Source organism: Leptonychotes weddellii, chromosome 6 (assembly GCF_054177405.1).
Source record: "Leptonychotes weddellii isolate Sample4059 chromosome 6, ASM5417740v2, whole genome shotgun sequence".
Taxonomy (NCBI): Eukaryota; Metazoa; Chordata; class Mammalia; order Carnivora; family Phocidae; genus Leptonychotes; species Leptonychotes weddellii.
The window spans coordinates 53,617,179-53,638,355 of NC_138374.1; the positions used below are offsets into that span (position 1 = coordinate 53,617,179).

The window sequence follows — 21,177 nt, forward strand, 5'->3', positions numbered from 1 at the left end:
CCAGAAAATATACTCTAAACAAATCAGAAAAGACCTAAAGCCAGGGGGAAAGAAAGGGAAAGAAAGAAAAAAGAAAAAGAAAAAAAAAAAAGAAAAAGATAAAGATAAAAACAAAAAACAGAACAAAACAAAAAAAGCAGACAGTGATCAAATATGATCAGGCTGGTGCATAGATCAGTGCCACACACTAGATTTTGGGTGTATTTTGGTTTGTTAGAAGAAAGTGCCTCCCAAATATTTAAAGAAAGAAAAACTTATATATGTACAAAAATAAGGGTTGACACAATGAAGGAATGGAATATGACTGTAAAGATGAAAATTATAAAAGATTTAATAAAAGGAATTGATAAGATAAGAAGTTGTTTGAAAAAAGAAAGAAGAGGATTTAAAAAAAAGAGAGAAAAAAGGGAGAGAATGTGATCAGGCAGGAGACTAGAACAAAGCCATACACTAGAGATTTAGGGTATATTTTGATCTGTTAGAAGAAACTGTATCTCAAAATTTTAAAGAGAGAAAAACTTATATATATATATGCCAAAAATAAGGGTAACTACTATGAAGGGATAAAATATGACTCTAAAAATGAAAAATAAAAAAATTTTTTTAAAGGGATTGATAAGATGTTGGTTGAAAAAGGGAAAAAGAAAAATTAAAAAAAAAAGTTAAAAAACATTAACTTTGAAAGACTAAAGAATCACGGTAAAAAAGCCATGGATTCTATGTGCAGTGTTCCCCTAGCACTGGCATTCTGCCGTTCTCATTGATCGGTAAACCTGGTCTTGTCTGGCTCTTCTTGCTGATCTTCTGGGGGAGGGGCCTGTTGCCATGGTTCCCAAATGTCTTTGCTGGCGGTGGAATTGCCCCACCCTTGCCTGGTCTGGGGTAAATAATCTGCTTGGGTTTGCTCTCAGGAGCTTTTGTTCCCTGCAAGCTTTCCGTGCAGCTTTCGAGGCCGAGAGTGAAAATGGCGGCCTCCCAATCTCCACCCCACAGGAGCCAAGAACTCGGGGCCCTGCTCCTCAGTGAGCCCCAGAGAAAAGCAGTCGATCACTCCTGTCTCCCCGGTCTCTGGCCGCACTCCGTGCTCACCTGGCCTGTGACCGAGCATTTCTATCTCTGGCACCTAACTCGGTGTGGAGTCTCCAAACCCAACAGATCCCTGTGGTGCGCTCCCAAGCCACTCTTCCCAGGGGAGGAAGGGGAGTCTCCCCGGATCTGTCGCTTGTTGGGTCCCTGCTGGAGGAGCAGTGGCCCAACTGCTGCAGATCACAATTTATGGCACCCCGGAGCTGAGGGCCTGCCCTTCGGCTCCATCTCTGCAGCCGGCTTTCCCACTCCGATACCTGGGAGCTCTGCTGCACTCAGGCACCCCCGGTCTTCCTGTGACCCCAAGGGTCCTCCGACCACACTGTCCCATGAGGGTTCCACCCCCCGCTTAGCCACTGGAGCGACGTCCCTCAGTGGAGCCGACTTCTAAAAGTTCCGATTTTGTGCTCCATGGCTCTATCACTTGCCAGAAGCAGCCGACAGAGGCCCCTCCCCCGCCATCTATCCTCCAGAATATTGCTTGGGATTCACTTCTCCGCACGTCCTACCTTCCAGAAAGTGGTCGTTTTTCTGTTCAGAGGGTTGTTGCTATTCTTTTCTTCGATCTGTTGAGTTCGTAGGTGTTCAGAATGGTTTGATCCCTATCCAGCTGAATTTCCGAGACCAGACGAAATCCAGGTCTTCTACTCCTCTGCCATCTTGCTCCGCCCCCCCCCATGAAGTGAAATTTGTATCATCCATCCCCTCACCCCCTTGGGGGCTGATTGCCAAGATAATCAACCATGTGATTAGAAGGTTGGAACTTTGGAACTTACAGTCCCATCCTCTGGCATCCAGGGAGGAAGAGGGACTGGAGGTTGAATCAATTGCCAAAGGCCAGTGATTTAATAAATCATGACTATGTAATAAAGCCTCCCTAAAAACCCAAAAGGGCAGGGTTTAGAGAGCTGCCAGGTTGGGACTATTTGGAGATGTGTGGAAAATGGTGCAACTGGAGAAGGCATGGAAGCTCCTCACCCTTCCCACGTAGTTTGCTCTATGCATCTCTTTCATCTGGCTGTTCTGAGTTATAAAAGTTAAATCTAGTAAGTAAAATGTTTCTCTGAGTTCTGTGAGCCACTCTAGTGTATTAATCAAAACCAAAGAGGAAGTTGTGGGAGCTGATTTATAGCCAGGGGGTCAGAAGTACAGGTAATAACCTGGGCCTGCAACTGGCTCTGAAGTGGGGTGGAGGGCAGTCTTATAGGACTGAACTCTTAACTTGTGGGATCTGATGCTATCTCTGGGTAGGTAGTGTTGGAACTGAATCACAGAACACTCATTTGGTGTCCAGAGAATTGCTTGTTGGTGTGGGGAAGCCTCCACTATAACTTAAGTTCTATTACACACCAATGAACATTAGTTGAATTGGAATGCCATAGTTTTATTTTTCTATATATTTGGGATAGCTGATATTTTTTAAGTGTTTTATAATCTGCATAGTGTGGCTTTTAATCAGAATTAAGTATTCCATCATTATGTTTTATTTTTATTTTAATCTAAAAATGTTCCTCAATTTGCACCTATGTGTCACTCAAATCTAAAAACTAGTCAGTTGGAACTAAAATCTAAAATAACATGTAATCTATAAAAATGTAGATAAAAACATAAAATTCTGTGTTTACAATTTTTTCTATTGAAGAGATATAAGCAAAATCATCTTGTTTCTTTGTCAGTGTGTCCTTTTTTCCCAATGAGTACCACATCTGAAGTCAGAAGATGCATGAATTGTAATATGCTACACTAATTTGATCTGTTTACTTTCAGAGAGCCATATCCTAGAAGATGTCAACAAGTGTATCATAGCATTGAGAGACCAGGATGCTGATAATGTAGACCGTGCTGCAGGTGCTATCAGAGGACGGGCAGCAAGAGTTGCTCACATTGTCACAGGTGAAATGGACAGTTATGAGCCAGGAGCTTACACTGAAGGTGTGATGAGAAATGTTAACTTCCTTACAAGTACAGGTAAGTCTCAGTCCCCAGTAACAGCTGCACTGTTCCTGATACTTGATTCCATGTAGCTACCAAATATTCATACACATGGCAAGCAGATCTCTACCTGTGTTGCTTGTTTTGAAATGGAGCTGCTCTCCCATCTGATAGGTCCTTGAATCTTGTGGTTATATGATTTGAAATTTATTTCTAGAAGTAAATATTTTCATTGGAAAAAACAAGTTTTTATAAATATATGCATTATATAAATTACCCACAGGCCTTAGCCATTTATGAATGTTTATTAACACCGTAAGTGTTAGGTATATAATTAGGCCAGATGTGATAAGTATGTAATCGTTTCCAAATTCTCTTTTAGCTGTATCATTGGTACCCCCCGGGTTTTTGTTTACATTTCTTAAACAGCAAACTTATCCTGCATTTCCAGAGAAATGCTCTGTGCCTTCTTCCACGGTCTGTTTGCAAAAGAGCATTTTGTTCTTTTACATAATCTTCTTTGATTACTTAAGAAATATGGAATCATTGTTTTGGTTGCAGCACCCAGGTTAATAGTTTCTAAATCAGCCAGTAAATGCTTATTTTGAATCACTCGTTAAAATGCATTCTTATCTTTAACGCTATTGACATTTCTCTATGAAACTTACAGAAGCATTTGAATTCAATGGATTTAGAACAAAATGGATATAATTTGAAGGAAGGCAATCAATTATTTTTAGAAGTCATCATGGCAGAACCTTTTCCTGTGAAAACCGTTTGTGCTCTGTGAAATCCCCAGGATGAAGTTTTTTTAGTAATTACCTCTTAATACTAGGGTGATGGTGCACCCATTATTACTAAAATATTAGAAATTCCATACTTAAGTCATCGATTCTATCTAGAGAATTGTTCCTTAGTTATGGATAGGGCATATCAAATTTGGACAATATGCACATTCTTTAGTGAAAGTGGTAGAAGGAATGAGGATGGGTGATTTTGAGGGGACAGGAGAGGGCTGCTACTTAAAACTAAATGACTAAGAGAAACATATCAACAGTCAAATAAACCTTCACTAGGGACTAGTCCTGAAGAGGTATACTGCAAGGTAAGCTGAGCAAGGTTTGTATAGAATTAATGATTAATGTTGCTATTTTCCTAACATCTTGATAGAGAAAATCATTGATGAATCTTGGCATATAGTTTTCTCATGATCTCTTTAAAAATATTTCTAAAATAGTGAAACACTGAAGATAGGCTAAGGAAAGATGGAGGAAGTGCATCTGCAACTCTTGATGTCATATTTCTACAACTCAAAAGCCACTGATGTTACAAATAAGGTACATGGTAGATCTCAAGTGGCATGTACCACACATACCACATAATGAGGTATGGCAATGTATTTACTTAACGGAGATGATTGTGTTATGGGAGTTCTGCGTCTCTTCTACAAACTAAATTTGACTGGTCTTTCCTTATTGGTCAAATCAAGTACAGAGTTATCTGATTTTTTTTTTCTACTTTCTGAGAATGGAATTGTAAGTAAAAGAAGAATGCATCAGGGGTTCTATTTTTAGCCAAAGAAAAATTTCCTGCAGGGAACTGAATAGGTCTAGTCTACCAGGATTTTACATGTATCTTGCCACTGTCTCAGTTTTTTAATCATATTAGCAGTGTATTGTGAACACATTATTGTGGTCACGACGTCTACCAAGTGTACAGCTTTAGTTTCCATAGCATAGAGTTTATATCTCCTATGAGCAAAGTGGTGGAAATGAAATTCTAAACTGTCCAGGATGTAAAGTGTGTTGTGGGAACCCTGTTCACAATCAATTCTTAGAATCTGAAATAAGAAAATAAAAATTAAGCAAAGTTATTTACACATTTAATTACAAGTTTGTCAATAGCTTTATGATTTATAATGACCTTACACAATAAATAACTAATATGGCTACAAAATCCATTCATGCAGAAGATAGAGAAGTCCTTTTTCCTCTAATTAGTTGTATGTAACTTTAATTAAAATTCTCCAGGTAAATTATGTCCTATGCCCCAATATAATAAATACAGAATGATTCTGGGTTGTTCTGTAAGTCTCATTATTAATGTAACTATAATTTATGACTTTCCAATTTTGTCATTTTAGTTTTTCAGATAATTTTTTGGTTTATCTTTGGGGAAGGATTCTCATTTTTCTATTATATGTCTAATTCCAAACTTTTCTCCAGTTTTTCTTGAAATTTATCAAAAGCATATCTCACTAAAGGGAATTCTGAGCAATAAATTAGATGAAAGTGCTAATTAGATCAGTTTGATCTTAACCAAAGTTGAAATACGTGAGCATTTTCCCTCCCGTAGAGATATTGTCTATGAAAAATACTTTCAACTATTCTATCCTCCATTATTAAATAACAGAAGATGTTCATCTTTGTTCAGATCTGCTCGTAACTTGGACTTATTATTTATAAATAATCATCAAATTAAGTAATTGGAAATGTCATGTTTTGTGTCATGAAGCCTTAATAGTTCACATTTTATCAAGTGAATGGTCTATCTTTGTGGCCTATTTTTCTTTGCTCTTATACAGTTCTCAGGTCTTGACCCTGCTTCCTGAAAATAACTTAATAAGGAACTATTGTGAATTGTTTTTATTACTGAGACTTCCTTAACACTGCAAAATTTGCCTTAAAGTACTGTAATCAATGATGAAACCTAAGCCATGCTTATCTAAATCACAGAGTGTTTTTGGAACACTGCACCTTTGATTTTAATCAGACTTTGTGGCTCATTAGCACATTTTCAAGATTTGATGATCTTCTGAGTGTTTTCTCAGCATTAGGAAGCAGAGCTGCCCTGTTACATTTTAGGAATTTACATTGTTCATAAACCTTAGCAGTTGGTTTTAAGTGAAATGTAGGCAACATCTGGAATGCTGCATTTCACTCAACAGAGGCATGATTTTGTAATCTCCATGTGATATTCTTTATTCTGCCCAGTTTTTCCCTGTTACGAAGCTTCTTCATCTGTCAGGAATTCCTGATAGGGGAGAGGAACTATATTAGCTTTTTTTTCTGTTAAGTAGCAAACTTTCTCAATTTTAATGTGAAGGCTTAGAAGTTATATTCTTAACACCAACTTCAGTTCTTTCATACTAGGCTGGGGAGAAACCTAAACAAAGAGGGGACTGATAACAGTATTTTTTGTATCTGATTTATGGACTCTTACCAAATTCAGAAATTAGCAGGCCCCAAAGCATCTGTTGCAAACCACCAAACTCCTCCTGGTTTCAGTGTCAGCCAGTCTCATAGACCAAACAGAGCAGGCACATATATGAACCTGACCGAGACATCCTGGTGGCATCCACTGCTGGCAACTTGTAGTAAAGGCAAGTAAAATGTCATTTATCAAGTACTTCATCAGGCCCAAACTGGAAAACTTGGACCCAGAATCGTCCCCCTAATAGAATGGAGAAGAGTCATATGGTTGCAATTTTTCTTTTTAAAGACACATGAGATAGTTGAAAATAATCTCGAGCCAACAAATATTTCCAAAATTTTCTTGTAAATTTTTCTTGTGACCAATTTAAACAATAGACTTTTAAAATGAATTTTATCTAAAAATTATTTTAAAAATTTTAATAGCAGCAACTCCTATCAAGTCCCTTTCATTTAATATTTTTCACATAAAAATATCCTACATTTTGTAGCCAGATTAAAACATGTTTACTTACTTTTCTTATGTTGCATCTCTGGTCTATAACCTTAAATAATTATAGGATAAAATACAAAGGTTTTAATTTTTGTAGTTTTTACACTCCACAATCCAGCAGAGGTTGAAAATTCATGGTCCATATACTAGATATGACTCAAAGTGACACAAAAGAATTTTTATGTGTCCAGTAGAGTTTTGACCAACATAATTTTGTTTTAAGAATTAGTTTCTGGGGCGCCTGGGTGGCTCAGTTGGTTAAGCGACTGCCTTCAGCTCAAGTCATGATCCCAGGGTCCTGGGATCGAGTCCCGCATCGGGCTCCCTGCTCTGCGGGGAGCCTGCTTCTCCCTCTCCCACTCCCCCTGCTTGTGTTCCCTCTCTCGCTGTGTCTCTCTCTGTCAAATAAATAAATAAAATCTTTAAAAAAAAAAAAAGAATTAGTTTCTAATGTTATACATACACACACACACACACATACACACATATATTTACGACAGATTATTGGCATATCCTGATAAATGGGAAAGTCTGGCAATACTAGGGCAGAGTTTGCCTGGAGCTTAGTGATGTTTTCCTTTTCTTTGAGCCTGGGCCATACTCTTCTACACTCCCTTTCATTATATACCTAGACTGCTTCACTCACTTAATTTATCTATCTGAACTTTGTAGGCATTTGAGTTCACCTAAACATGCATTCCTCTGTGTGTGTGTGTGTGTGTGTGTGTGTGTGTTCCTATTGTGAGCCAAAGGCACTTTCTACTCATCTAAGTTGGTAGTTTCACATTTTATTTTCACATTTTATCCATCTTTCAAGAAATAGCTTACATCCCATGTCTTCTAGGAACCTTTCTTTACTCCCTCTGGCAATAGTGAATTCTTTCTGACTGCATGTACTGTAGATTTTAAAGAACTTGCTACTCAGTTGAATCATTCCAGACAACTATATGCTGTTGATGAACTCTTCAGAAATACTTACATGGAAATGACTTTTCCTTCAAATAGAATGTAAGTTATAAAAGGAAAGGAAACTTGTATGTCTTGCGTTTATTTGTTTCTTTTTGCATCTCTTCCAGACCTACCATTATGTCTTGCGTGTGCTAGATTAAAACAAAACAAAACAGCAAAACAGCTCTTGCATTGTGTCTATATGCCTGTACTAATTCTATTCCAGCAGTGAAAAGTCTTTTCTTCTCTACTGCCCCTCTAAAATTATAGTTATTTTCCAACACTTTCTCAAATGCCACCACCTTTGCATAGGAGCTTCTGATTCCTCTTCAGGTAGAAATAATTGCTCTATTATCTGTGTTACCATGGATGAGCTTGTTTTTTAGTTAATGCTTATTTCACTTTTCCTTGTATAGTCAGTCATTTACATACAAGTTTCCCCAACTAGATTATAACATCCTTAAAGGCAGACACCATACTTTATTATTTTTATATTTCCCAGTAGCATTTTACCCATAGTGGAGGTGCCCAAGTACTTTTACCAGCTTAAAACTTAAAATTCACTACAATATTGTACTGTGATACATTGTAATACGGTTAAGCAAGAGAACAAGTTATCATCCCAGTTCAGGAAAAGCAAAAAACAAAACTCAAAAATAGTGGACTATGTCAAAGGCTGGGGCAGAGAAAAGGTCAGGGAAATGATTAATTACTGTCCAGAGTGAGATATTAGCTACTTACAGAAAACTTGGGGTCAGATGTTTAAAAGATCCTTAGCAAGCTTTTGAACAAGAGATCGTGACTTTTATGTATTCTATTACTTATAGGAACTATCTTTGAATGGCATCTGGTGTAAGATCCCACTGAACCTAATTTCACTAATGGTTCTAGCAACTCCCTGTAAGGGGTAGCAACCATGCCTTCAAATTCAGAAACTGCTGCTGGTGAACTTCCTTCCCCTGGTAACAGTTTGAGACAGGACCTCCAGTTAGTACTTTCTTACTTTTGGCCTCAGCTCTAATCTGACACCCTTTAACACAGTCAGAGAGCATTAACAGGAAGCTTCTATCTGCCAATCATTTGGCTAACCTGGATAAACAAGTGTATCCATGTTGGTGATGCCAAAATCAGAAGTTAAATGTCAACCCAGCCTCTTTATAGAAGAAGAAGATCCCATGGCTTCAGATGTACTTCTGTGGCTTCAGGATTTGGGTATCCTGGGCCAGCATTGTGAGTTAAAGAAAGCAGCTACTAGAACTTCTGAGTGGAAAACCTGTTTTCTGCCTAAAGATAATTGGATTTGAATAGGATCCATATCTAGTTAGTGGGCTGAGGATACTTCTTTATCTTGCCATTTTAATTAATTGGAAATATAAGCCTGTCAGGAAAAGAGAAGTGCTATAAAAACTGAAATCTGTATATCCTGGGGATGCAAAGGCTTTTTGACCTTTTTGGTAAGGTTAGATCCTGAGATAAGTGCATAGAATAACCTAAAAAACCACAGTTGATAATAACTTTATTAATAAAAGAATACATTAATAAAAGAATACATTCTGACATGGCAGAAATTTTATTGTCAAAAGAGGAAATAATATAGAGTGCTTAAAAATGGATTTCAGAAAATCATAAAGAGGGCCTAAAATATTCCTATGTCTGGACTATGTAAACTATGTAACTTTGAGGCTGATGCTAAGTGAGGTATGAGTAGGAAAGGCCTAAAAGGAAGGAAACATTGGAAAAAGAAGTGGAGAATATGGACCTGCTGAGTGGATGTGCACCAGTGCAAAGAGGTTCTAGGGTCTCATACCTTCTTTAAGTCTAAAACTCCTATGACCAGGCTTTGATGCATGTTCTCCAGCCAAGGAAGATATTATCTAGAAAGAGAAATAGATCACACCTTTCTTTCTCATCTTATTTGCACATACTTTCAGTAAAAAGATTAATCCAGATTTATTTTATGGGCCTTTACATGGTAGGGATAAATACAACAATAACTCATATATAAAGGATTAGGCATGAAGTTCCAGTTTTAGCTCTGGATTCCAAACAGTGGAATCTATGGCTAACTCAAGTAGAAAAACAGACAAACACACAAACACAGGAAGATAGACTACAAGGGATGCCACATATTAGAATTCAGCTAGTCATCCTGAAGAGTAGTCATGTGAGGTGCCCTTCCAGCCCTCTCTGAACATTTAATGCCATTATTGGCATCCTAATGTTATAACACTGGACCCTACAGGTGGTACATTCATTTGTCACCACATTCCAGATATTTCCATCAATGGAATAAAAACCTAAACAAACTCCTGCTTTTGTCTCACTTGCCGTGAATTCAACTTCCCTAGCAGAGGCATCATATCCCAAGAGAGTGTAAATCATGTGCCCACACCCTGACTGTCGGTATGGGGGCGGGGGTTGGCAAGTCCTGGCTTTGAACTTCTGTGGAGATAGTGCTTGGCCTCATGCTGAGACCCTCATACAGGCAGACTCCCTGGCACAAGAACAGGCTTTGGAGTCTGTGAGCAAAGGGATGTGGGCATGTCAAAGAGCAGGAGAGGAGGAACATCAACAAGGGAGTAAAAGGACCCAAAGAAGGGAAATTGAGGACTGACTTTACCAACTTACATTGGTCATCATCTATGTCAGGACAACAGAAATGCTGCCGTAATCACCCAGTTAGGAGCACTGCCTTTCAGCATCCTGTTGCCAAACCCAGTCTTTTTGATGGTCTATAAAACTTAAAGACAAGTATAAAAGCATGCTTTATTCCTGATAGATGTATTAAATGAGGTATTATGGTAGCACTTCAAATCTAAGTATGTTCCAGGGTGGATGTGCCTTAGCAGAATATCTGATGTGAATGTGATTCTGCTGCCAAGAGAGTGCCAAAGGTAGACATATAGGAATCTGTGAAGTCTGGGGAAAAAGTGATAAAAACATTTGTCCTTCAATGATTTCTTTCTTTGTTCTTTAATAACAATGACAAGAAAACAGTAATGGGATTGTATCCTATTATTGTTCACAGGTAGAGTGAAACTGTATCAAAATATATGATTTTGTTTTAAATCCAAAGGACAGGGAGTTTGACTTCATTTATTTTAAGATCTACTAAGTACTAAATATTTTTTGTAACAGCATAAACCAGTGTCTTCTAAAATCATAGTGTGTACATAGCCCCTGGGAAAGAGTAGTGGCTATTTAAGGCCAGAGAGAATCAGAGGCTCTGGAGTCCTAAGCAGTGTTAGGTCCCTCCCAGCAATCCTGAGAGCTACAGGGATGAATACCTTAACACATCAATAACCCTCTCAAGCATACCCTTGTCACAACACAGGAAGCTCTGGGCTAGGCTATTATCTACTGGCTAATCAGACAATTAAGTCTCTTTATAGGAGAATTACTGTAAAATGTTTTGAGAGCTCTAACATAGTATATGTTTTTTTAAAATGTAGACAAATATCTGGCAGGAGTCTCCTTCCTTCTACTCCATCTTGAAAGTCAGATTTATGAAACTAATGAAATAACTCCCTTTAGTTGTTACAAATATCTATTTCATGTATTAATAGCCCTGGGTGGTAATGATAGTTAATTTTACTTTTTTAGAGATCTTAATATGTAGTCTGGAAAGTCTGGTTATATATTTATTGATGTGAGCTGGTAAAATTTTACATACTCATCTGTAAAACTAAATTTGAGATTCAAGTTCACTGAGACTAGAAAATAAACTGAGGTGGTAGGTCTCTCAGATTTTCTTTTCTCTGGCTTTGAAGTGAGCAGTAACCATGTGAATGTATAAATCAGATTGCATTTCCTCTGGTGTTAAATAATTGGTGCACATAGTAGAGCTTAATTGGCAATAGTTTTAGCCATTTCATCTCCAGCCTCTCTTTCCCAACTGTCTTTCATATCATGTTTTTCCTGGGATTCTTTAAATGTAGTCCTGGTTGTGTGGGCATACCACAATGGACAGGAGGACATTGCCACATTTCCCAGATGAGAGTATGTGTAGTGAGTGAAGATTTAAGCATTTCTAAGGTAAATAGCGCCTATAGCTGTTGGCAGAAGAAGACAGTATTGCATTTATATTATTAAGCTTTGTGGCTATAAAAGCAAATGCTGAAAAATCCTATCATTGTAAAGACAGAAACAAATGATCAGGCCCACATCTTCAAATAACAGGGCTATCTACAAGCTTTGTTAATAGATGTGAGTATTTTCTTCAGTGAAGTCAACAAGTTGTTTATCATAATTGGGTGAGTTAAAGATTATTTCACCTCTTGGTACAAACTATAAACTTGGGAAAAACTATAAACATATTCTGTATCTCAGGATTTTCAATGGAGGAAGAAGATGATTTGACTGAAGAAGAAAGGGTATTTTCAGTGACAGCCACAGTTGGGAGAACAAGACCAGGAGCAGATCAAGTGGAATAAACATTGGTCAGTTTTCCATTAACCAACTCAGTGAGGATAGAGATAGTTCAAGAAAAAATAAAGAAATTTTAGGCAACTGGAAATTCTTTCTCACCGTGTGCCCATGCTGATTTCTGCGGACATATATTTTCATTTCCCAAGTTAAATTTTCAAGCTAATGGTAATTGCAACTTCCTCTTTCATCAATTACAAAAGAAAGTATTACTGTTTAACAATCCCACATAGCAGGCTAAGGACCTTGGAACAAGTTTCTTCTGAAATGTATTAGTAACCCAGTGGTACCTTGGAAAATGTAATATATTCTGGTGATCACCCACCATTTACTTTTACTGTCTGCCAAAATCTATAGCAGTTAAAGTTAAGTGAACAATTTATATTATAAAATTTCTCTGCTGATGTAGGGGTTTTTAAAGATATCATTTGTTATAAACACTGCTGGTAGTATTTCTTTAAGGTTCCAGATATTCTAAAGTCTATGTTGATTGTAGGTTACAGTGATCTAAGAAAGGCTATGTGCATTATTTTACCACTTGCCTCAAAATTCCTATGTAACCAGAAAGAGGAATTAAGAGTATTGATAAAAAAATTAATAATAAAAATTGAGGGAAGAAGCAGTAAGTTAAAATATTATACTTCTCTTACCATCTCTCCTACTTAATTTTTCTTTCTACCAAGTGTACTTCTATATGGGAATTGTTTATTATTTGTGTTTATTAATATATTTATGCTGGGGCACCTGGGTAGCTCAGTCAGTTAAGCATCTGCCTTCCGCTGAAGTCACAGTCCTGGAGTCCTGGGGTGGAAGCCTGCATCTCATCAGGCTCCCTGCTCAGCAGGGAGTCTACTTCTCTCTCTGCCCCTCCGCCTGCTTGTGCTCTCTCTCTCTCTCTCTCTCAAATAAATAAAATATTAAAAATATATATTTATCCTATCTTCACAATTATAATCAAATAATTTTGAGACCAGAGGCTTAAAATGTGTTTTTCCCCCCTGTTTTTTATCTATTTAAAAAGTTAACAAGAAGGCAGACTGACAAGATATATCTATCCCACCTTTGTTTAACATCCCTTTAAAGTAACAGTAAAGGGACACAAAAGGGAATAAACCCATAGTAACAAATTCATGGGTGTGGCCTCATCAGGAAAAAACTGAACCCAGAAGATAGAAAGTATCTGGAAACATGCAGATAGAAGAAAGAGAGCAGCAAACCTCTCAATCCAGAATATGCACAAACAGAGGTCATCAAAGAGATTAAGGTTCCATCTTGCCTGAGACTGACTGACCAGCAACAGTAGATTCTGGAAAGCAACCAAGCAATGGCTTCACATTCAGTGAGCAAATTAATTTGAACTTAGAATACTACATTCATCCAAAATGTGTGGTAAAATAAAAAGTTTTTTTTTGTCTGCATAAGAACCCAGAGTATCTAAGTTGCACAAATTCTTTTTGAGAAATAACTTGCAAAGACAAACGAGGAAAAAACAGACCTAGTAAGAGATGGAAAACTGATCGTGAATCTAACTCAGGAATGTAATGGATAAAATGACAAGATGGCAGATCCCTACTAGCTCTATAAAGTGACTGATCCAAAATAGAACAGAAAGTCAAGAGACTGCAAGAAAAAAAAATTCTGAAAAGAGCCTGGAGTACATTCAGACAAACAAAATCACTCAATCACTCACATGACAAAGAAAGCAATTCGCTATCCTCTTTAAAAGATATTAGTACAGAAATCCCACCAAGCAGGCTTAGAATATCATGAACCTAACTACAGAATTTTAAAACTTTATAACTTTGATTGTATTGTTATCAGCTTATACTTAGTTATTTATATTTGCTTATTGTTTATATTTGTCATGTGTTTTGTCTTTGTCAAAAACCAGATTTCTTACATGGTAAATATTATCTTTTTTGCCCATTATGAATTTATTATCTATATATATGTATGCATAAATGACATATGCACACATATACATACATACGCATATGTTTATATCCATTTATAATAATACAGTATATATAGATATATTATTTTATCATATCACTTATTATATTTAATATTATTATAACTGTGCAAGTACACATGCTATATTATATGTAAAATAATTATTTTGTGTTTATTAGTCATAGTGTAAAATAGAGTTATCTTACAGCATGACTGGGACATCTCCAGGGGTGTCTGGAAGTCTGGTACTGACTGTCGGCTATGATAAAGATGATGGACTAACTAGTAATTTAGAATGTGTTTATTGGTGGCTTACACGATTGATGGCTTACACTTGTTTAACTAGTAACATTGCTCAGCTTGGCTATATGACCAGTGGGACATAAAAGACTCTACTGGAATCTTTTGCCTGAACTCTCCCAAACCCACACTTCTTTGCATATATCTTGATGGTTCATAACACAGAAAATGAAGTGCATTCTGTGTGATTAAGAAAGGACTCTATAGATGTGCCTACAAATCTCCAGGTCTTGATGCTGACTGGCACATTCTATCTCCTGCTTTGCTGTATTCTTGAATAAGTTTCATGTGAGTACATTCTATAGAATTTTCCAAACTCTTTTAATTATACAACTTTGTGTAACTATTGCATCATAACTCATTTATCCCCCCCAAATGTATTTGAAAATACCAATAAAAACACACACACATAGTCACTCTCACACACCTACTTTTTAAAAAGATTTTATTTATTTATTTATTTATTAGAGAGAGAGAGAGAGGGAGAGGAACAGAGGGAGGGGCAGAAGGAAAGGGAGAAGCAGACTCCCCGCTGAGCAGGAAGCCCAACATGGGGCTTGGGGTGGGGCTCAATCCCAGAATCCCAGGACCCTGGGATCATGACCTGAGCCAAAAGCAGATGCTTAACCTACTGAGCCACCCAGGAGCCCCTCACACATCTACTTTAATCATACAGAATAAGGCAATTAGGTTTTGTTGTTAATTGCTTTTTTTCCCTTTTTTGGAAGTCCTCAGTAAGCTTTCATAATCGGATATAATGCAGCCTGAATTGATGGATCATCCTTTGTTTTTTTTTTCCTGATGTCTTTTCGAGCTCTGAAAACTTAGTGGCTAAATTTTTTTTTATTTAGAATAATTGACTTACACAATATATCCCAATAGTGAATGGACAAGCCTTTCTCATCAGTGCTGACTCAGCCTTTTATGGCTTGTTTTCTCCAGTACTGTGATCTGTCCGCCAAATTACCATTTCATTACCCTGCCTCCTTAAAAACTGTACAATAGCAAAACTTACCCTCTCTATATTAGTTATCTATTGCTGCATAAAAAATTTCCCTAAAATTTAGCAAATTAAGACAACAAACATTTACTGTCTCACCGTTTCTGAGAGTCAGGAATCTGAAAGCAGCTTACCTGGGTGGTTCTGGCTCAGGGGCTCTCATGAGGTTGCAGTTAAGCTTTTGGCCAGGGTTGCCCTCATCCAAGTCTCAACCAGGGCTGAAGGATCTGCCTCCAAGCTCATTCACATGGCTGTTAGCAGGAGACTTCAGTTTCCTGCTATGTGACCTTCTTCATATGCTGCCTGAGTGTTCTCACAATATGGCAACTGGCTTCCCTCAGAGCGAGCAATCCAAACAAGGGAGAGAGTAAGAGAAAGAGAGAGCCTAGGGTGGAAGTCAACTTTTTGTATAATCTAATTTCTGAGGTGATATACCTTCATTTTTACTATATTCAATTTGTTAAAAGGGAGTTACTAAGTTCAATGGGTTACTAAGCCACTTGAAGACAGGGTATAAATATCAGAATGCAAGGTCATTGGGCCATTTAACAGATTGCTTACCATAACTTCTGATTTTTTTTTTTTGTTTTTTTACTTTTTTAAATTAACATATAATGTATTATTTGTTTCAGGGGTACAGGTCTGTGATTCATCAGTCTTACACAATTCACAGCGCTCACCATAGCACATACCCTCCCCAATGTTCACCACCCAACCACCCTATTCCTCCCACCCCCCTACACTCCAGCAATCCTCAGTTTGTTTCCTGAGTAAGAGTCTCTTATGGTTTGTCTCCCTCTCTGGTTTCATCCTATTTAATTTTTCCCTCGCTTCCACTATGATCCTCTGTCTTGTTCCTCAAATTCCTCCTCTCAGTGAGATCATATGATAATTGTGTTTCTCTGATTGATGTATTTCACTTAGCATAATACCCTCTAGTTCCATCCATGTTGTTGCAAATGGCAAGATTTCATTTTTTGATGACTGCAGCATAATATTCCATTGTATATATATACCACATTTTCTTTACCCATTCATCTGTTGATGGACATCTAGGCTTTTTCCATAGTTTGGCTATTGTAGACATTGCTGCTATAAATATTGGGGTGCAGGTGCCCATTCAGATCACTATATTTGTATCTTTGGGGTAAATACCCAGTAGTGCAATTGCTGGGTCATAGGGTAGCTCTATTTTCAACTTTTTGAGGAACCTCCATACTGTTTTCCAGAGTGGCTGCACCAGCTTGCATTCCCACCAGCAGTGTAGGAGTGTTCCCCTTCTTCCGCATCCTCACCAACATCTGTCATTTCCTGACTTGTTAATTTTAGCCATTCTGACTGGTGTGAGGTGGTATCTCATTGAGGTTTTGATTTGGATTTCCCTGATGCTGAGCGATGTTGAGCACTTTTTCATGTGTTTGTTGGCCATTTGGATGTCTTCTTTGGAAAAATGTCCATTCATGTCTTCTGCCCATTTCTTGATTGGATTCTTTGTTCTTTGGGTGTTGAGTTTGATGAGTTCTTTATAGATTTTGGATACTAGCCCTTTATCTGATATGTCATTTGCAAATATCTTCTCCCATTCGGTCGGTTGTCTTTTGGTTTTGTTGACTGTTTCCTTTGCTGTGCAGAAGCTTTTTATCTTGATGAAGTCCCAAAGTTCAATTTTGCCCTTGCTTCCCTTGCCCTGGCAATGTTTCTAGGAGGAAGTTGCTGTGGTTGAGGTCGAAGAGGTTGCTGCCTGGGTTCTCCTCAAGGATATTGATGGATTCCTGTCTCACATTCAGGTCTTTCATCCATTTTGAGTCTATTTTTGTGTGTGGTGTAAGGAAATGGTCCAGTTTCATTCTTCTGCATGTGGCTGTCCAATTTTCCCAACACCATTTGTTGAAGAGACTGTCTTTGTTCCATTGGACATTCTTTCCTGCTTTGTCAAAGATGAGTTGACCATAGAGTTGAGGGTCCATTTCTGGGCTCCCTATTCTGCTCCATTGATCTATGTGTCTGTTTTTGTGCCAGTACCATACTGTCTTGGTGATGACTGCTTCATAATAGAGCTTGAAGTCCGGAATTGTGATGCCACTGGCTTTGCTCTTCTTTTTCAACATACCTCTGGCTATTCGAGGTCTTTTCTGGTTCTATACAAATTTTAGGATTATTTGTTCCATTTCTTTGAAGAAGGTTGATGGTATTTTGATAGGCATTGCATTAAATGTGTAGATTGCTCTAGGTAGCATAGACAGTTTCACAATATTTGTTCTTCCAATCAATGAGCACGGAACGTTTTTCCATTTCTTTGTGTCTTCCTCAATTTCTTTCATGAGTATTCTATAGTTTTCTGAGTACAGATCCTTTGCCTCTTTGGTTAGATTTATTCCTAGGTATCTTATGGCTGTGGGTGCAACTATAAATGGGATTGACTCCTTAATTTCTCTTTCTTCTGTCTCATTGTTTGTGTATAGAAATGCAACTGATTTCTGTGCATTGATTTTTATATCCTGCAACTTTACTGAATTCCTGTATGAGTTCTAGCAGTTTTGGGGAGGAATCTTTTGGGTTTTCCACATAAAGTATCATATTATCTGCAAAGAGTAAGAGTTTGACTTCTTCTTTGCCAATTTGGATGCCTTTGATTTCTTTTTGTTGTCTGATTGCTGTGGCTAGGACCTCTAATACTATGTTGAATAGCAGTGGTGATAGTGGAGATCCCTACTGTGTTTCTGACCTTAGGGGAGAAGCTCTCAGTTTTTCCCCATTGAGAATGATACTTGCTGTGGGTTTTTCATAGATGGCTTTTATGATATTGAGGTATGTACCCTCTATCCCTACACTGTGAAGAGTTTTAATCAAGAAAGGATGCTGTACTTTGTCAAATGCTTTTTCTGCATCTATTGAGAGGATCATGTGGTTCTTGTTCTTTCTTTTATTAATGTATTGTATCACATTGATTGATTTGTGGATGTTGAACTAACCTTGCAGCCCAGGGATAAATCCCACTTGGTCGTGGTGAATAATCCTTTTAGTGTACTGTTGGATCCTATTGGCTAGTATTTTGGTGAGAATTTTTGCATCCAGGTTTATCAGGAATATTGGTCTGTAATTCTCCTTTTTGATGGGGTCTTTGTCTAGTTTTGGAATCAAGGTATTGCTGGCCTCATAAAATGAGTTTGGAAGTTTTCCTTCCATTTCTATTTTTTGGAACAGTTTCAGAAGAATAGGTATTAATTCTTTAAATGTTTGGTAGAATTCCTCTGGGAAGCCATCTGGCCCTGGGCTTTTGTTTGTTGGGAGATTTTTGATTACTGCTTCAATTTCCTTAGTGGTTATGGGTCTCTTCAGGTTTTCTATTTCTTCAGTTTTGGTAGTTGCTACATCTCTAGGAATGCATCCATTTCTTCCAGATTATCTAATTTGCTGGCATAGAGTTACTCATAATATGTTCTTATAATTGTTTGTATTTATTTGCTGTTGGTTGTGATCTCTCCTCTTTCATTCATGATTTTATTTATTTGGGTTGTTTCTCTTTTCTTTTTGATAAGTCTGGCCAGGGGTTTATCAATCTTGTTAATTCTTTCAAAGAACCAGCTCCTAGTTTCATTGATCTGTTCTACTCTTCTTTTGGTTTCTATTTCTTTGATTTCTGCTCTGACCTTTATTATTTCTCTTCTCCTGTTGGGTTTAGGCTTTATTTGCTGTTCTTTCTCCATCTCCTTTAAGTGTAGGTTTAGGTTGTGTATTTGAGAACTTTCTTGTTTCTTGAGAAAGGCTTGTATTGCTATATACTTTCCTCTTGGGACCACCTTTGCTGCATCCCAAAGATTTTGAACAGTTGTGTTTTCATTTTCATTTGTTTCCATGAATTTTTTTTAACTCCTCTTTAATTTCCTGGTTGACCCATTCATTCTTTAGTAGGATGCTCTTTAGCCTCCATGTGTTTGAGTTCTTTCCAACTTTCTTCTTGTGATTGAGTTCTAGTTTCAAAGCATTGTGGTCCGAATATATGCAGGGAATGATCCCAATCTTTTGGTACTAGTTGAGACCTGAATTGTGACCCAGGTTGTGATCCATTCTGGAGAATGTTCTATGTACACTAGAGAAGAATGTGTATTCTGTTGCTTTGGGGTGGAATGTTCTGAATATGTCTGTGAAGTCCATTTGGTCCAGTGTGTCCTTTAAAGCCTTTATTTCCTTGTTGATATTTTTCTTAGATGATCTGTCCATTTTAGTGAGGGGGATCTTAAACTCCCCTACTATTATTATATTATTGTCAGTGTGTTTCTTTGATTTTGTTATTAATTGGCTTCTCCCATGTTAGGGGCATAGATATTTACAATTGTTAGATCTTCTTGTTGTATAGACTCTTTAAGTATGATATAGTGTCCTTCCTCATCTCTTGTTATAGTCTTTGGTTTAAAATGTAATTTCTCTGATATAAGGATTGCCATCCCAGCTTTCTTTTGATGTCCTTCTGATGAGGGTGTTTTCCACCCCCTCACTTTCAATCTGGATGTGTCTTTGGGTCTAAAATGAGTCTCTTGCAGACAGCATATCAAAGGATCTTGTGTTTTTTATCCAATCTAATATGCTGTGTCTTTTGATTGGGGCATTTAGCCCATTTTACATTCAGGGTAACTATTGAAATATATGAATTTAGTGCCATTGTATTGCCTACCAGGGACTGTTACTGTATATTGTCTGTGTTCCTTTCTGGTCTATGTTACTTTTAGGCTCTCTCTTTGCTTAGAGGACCCCTCTCAATATTTTTTGTAGGGCTGGTTTTGTGTTTGCTAATTCCTTTAGTTTTTGTTTGCCCTGGAAGCTTTTTATCTCTCCTATTTTCAATGACAGCCTCGCTGGATATAGTATTCTTGGCTGCATTATTTTTCTCATTTAGTGCCCTGAATATATCATGCCAGTCCCTTCTGGTCTGCCAGGTCTCTGTGGATAGGTCTGCTGCCAATATAATATTTCTACCATTGTAGGTTACAGACCTCTTGTCCCGAGCTGCTTTCAGGATTTTCTCTTTGTCTTTGAGACTTGTAAGTTTTACTATTAGATGTCAGGGTGTTGGCCTATTTTTATTGATTTTGAGGGGGTTCTCTGTGCCTCCTGGATTTTGATGCCTGTTTCCTTCCCCAAATTAGGGAAGTTGTCTGCTCTAATTTGTTCCAATATACCTTCTGCCCCTCTCTTTCTTCTTCTGGGATCCCAGTTATTCTAATATTGTTTCATCTTATGGTATCACTTATCTTTCAAATTCTTCCCTTGTGATCCAGTAATTGTCTATCTCTCTTTTTCTCAGCTTCTTTATTCTCCATCATTTGGTCTCCTGCCTCTTTTATCCTAGCAGTTAGAGCTTCCATTTTTAATTGCCCTCATTAATAGCCTTTTTGATTTTGACTTGGTTAGATTTTAGTTCTTTTATTTCTCCAAAAAGGGATCCTTTGTATCTTCTATGCTTTTTTCAAGCCCAACTAGTATCTTTATAATCATCATTCTGAACTCTAGTTCAACATCTTACTAATGTCCATATTGATTAGGTCCCTGGCAGTCGATACTGCCTCTTGTGTTTTTTTTTGTTTTTTTTTTTGAGGTGAGTTTTTCCATCTAGTCATTTTGTCCAGAGGAGAATAGATGAATGAGAGAACAAAGTGCTAACAGGGTGACAACGACCCCAGAAAAATATACACTAAACAAATCAGAAGAGACCCAAAACTGGGGGGAAAATAAAGAAAAAAAAAAAAGAATATGATCAGGCTGGTGAATAGAACAGAGTCACAAACTAGATTTTGGGTATATTTTGCTCTGTTAGAAGAAACTGCCTCCCA

At 37.5% G+C, this 21,177-nt stretch overlaps 1 protein-coding gene across 2 annotated transcripts in view; it reads left to right on the plus strand.

Moving 5' to 3' along the window:
• CTNNA3 (catenin alpha 3) overlaps positions 1-21,177 on the plus strand; it is a 1,573,809-nt gene that overhangs the window by 1,142,817 nt on the left and 409,815 nt on the right. For both annotated transcript variants that reach the window (XM_081824173.1, XM_081824174.1), the window contains one exon: positions 2,854-3,054. In XM_081824173.1, the coding sequence (XP_081680299.1) occupies positions 2,854-3,054 (201 nt within the window). The remainder of the gene's footprint in view (positions 1-2,853; positions 3,055-21,177) is intronic.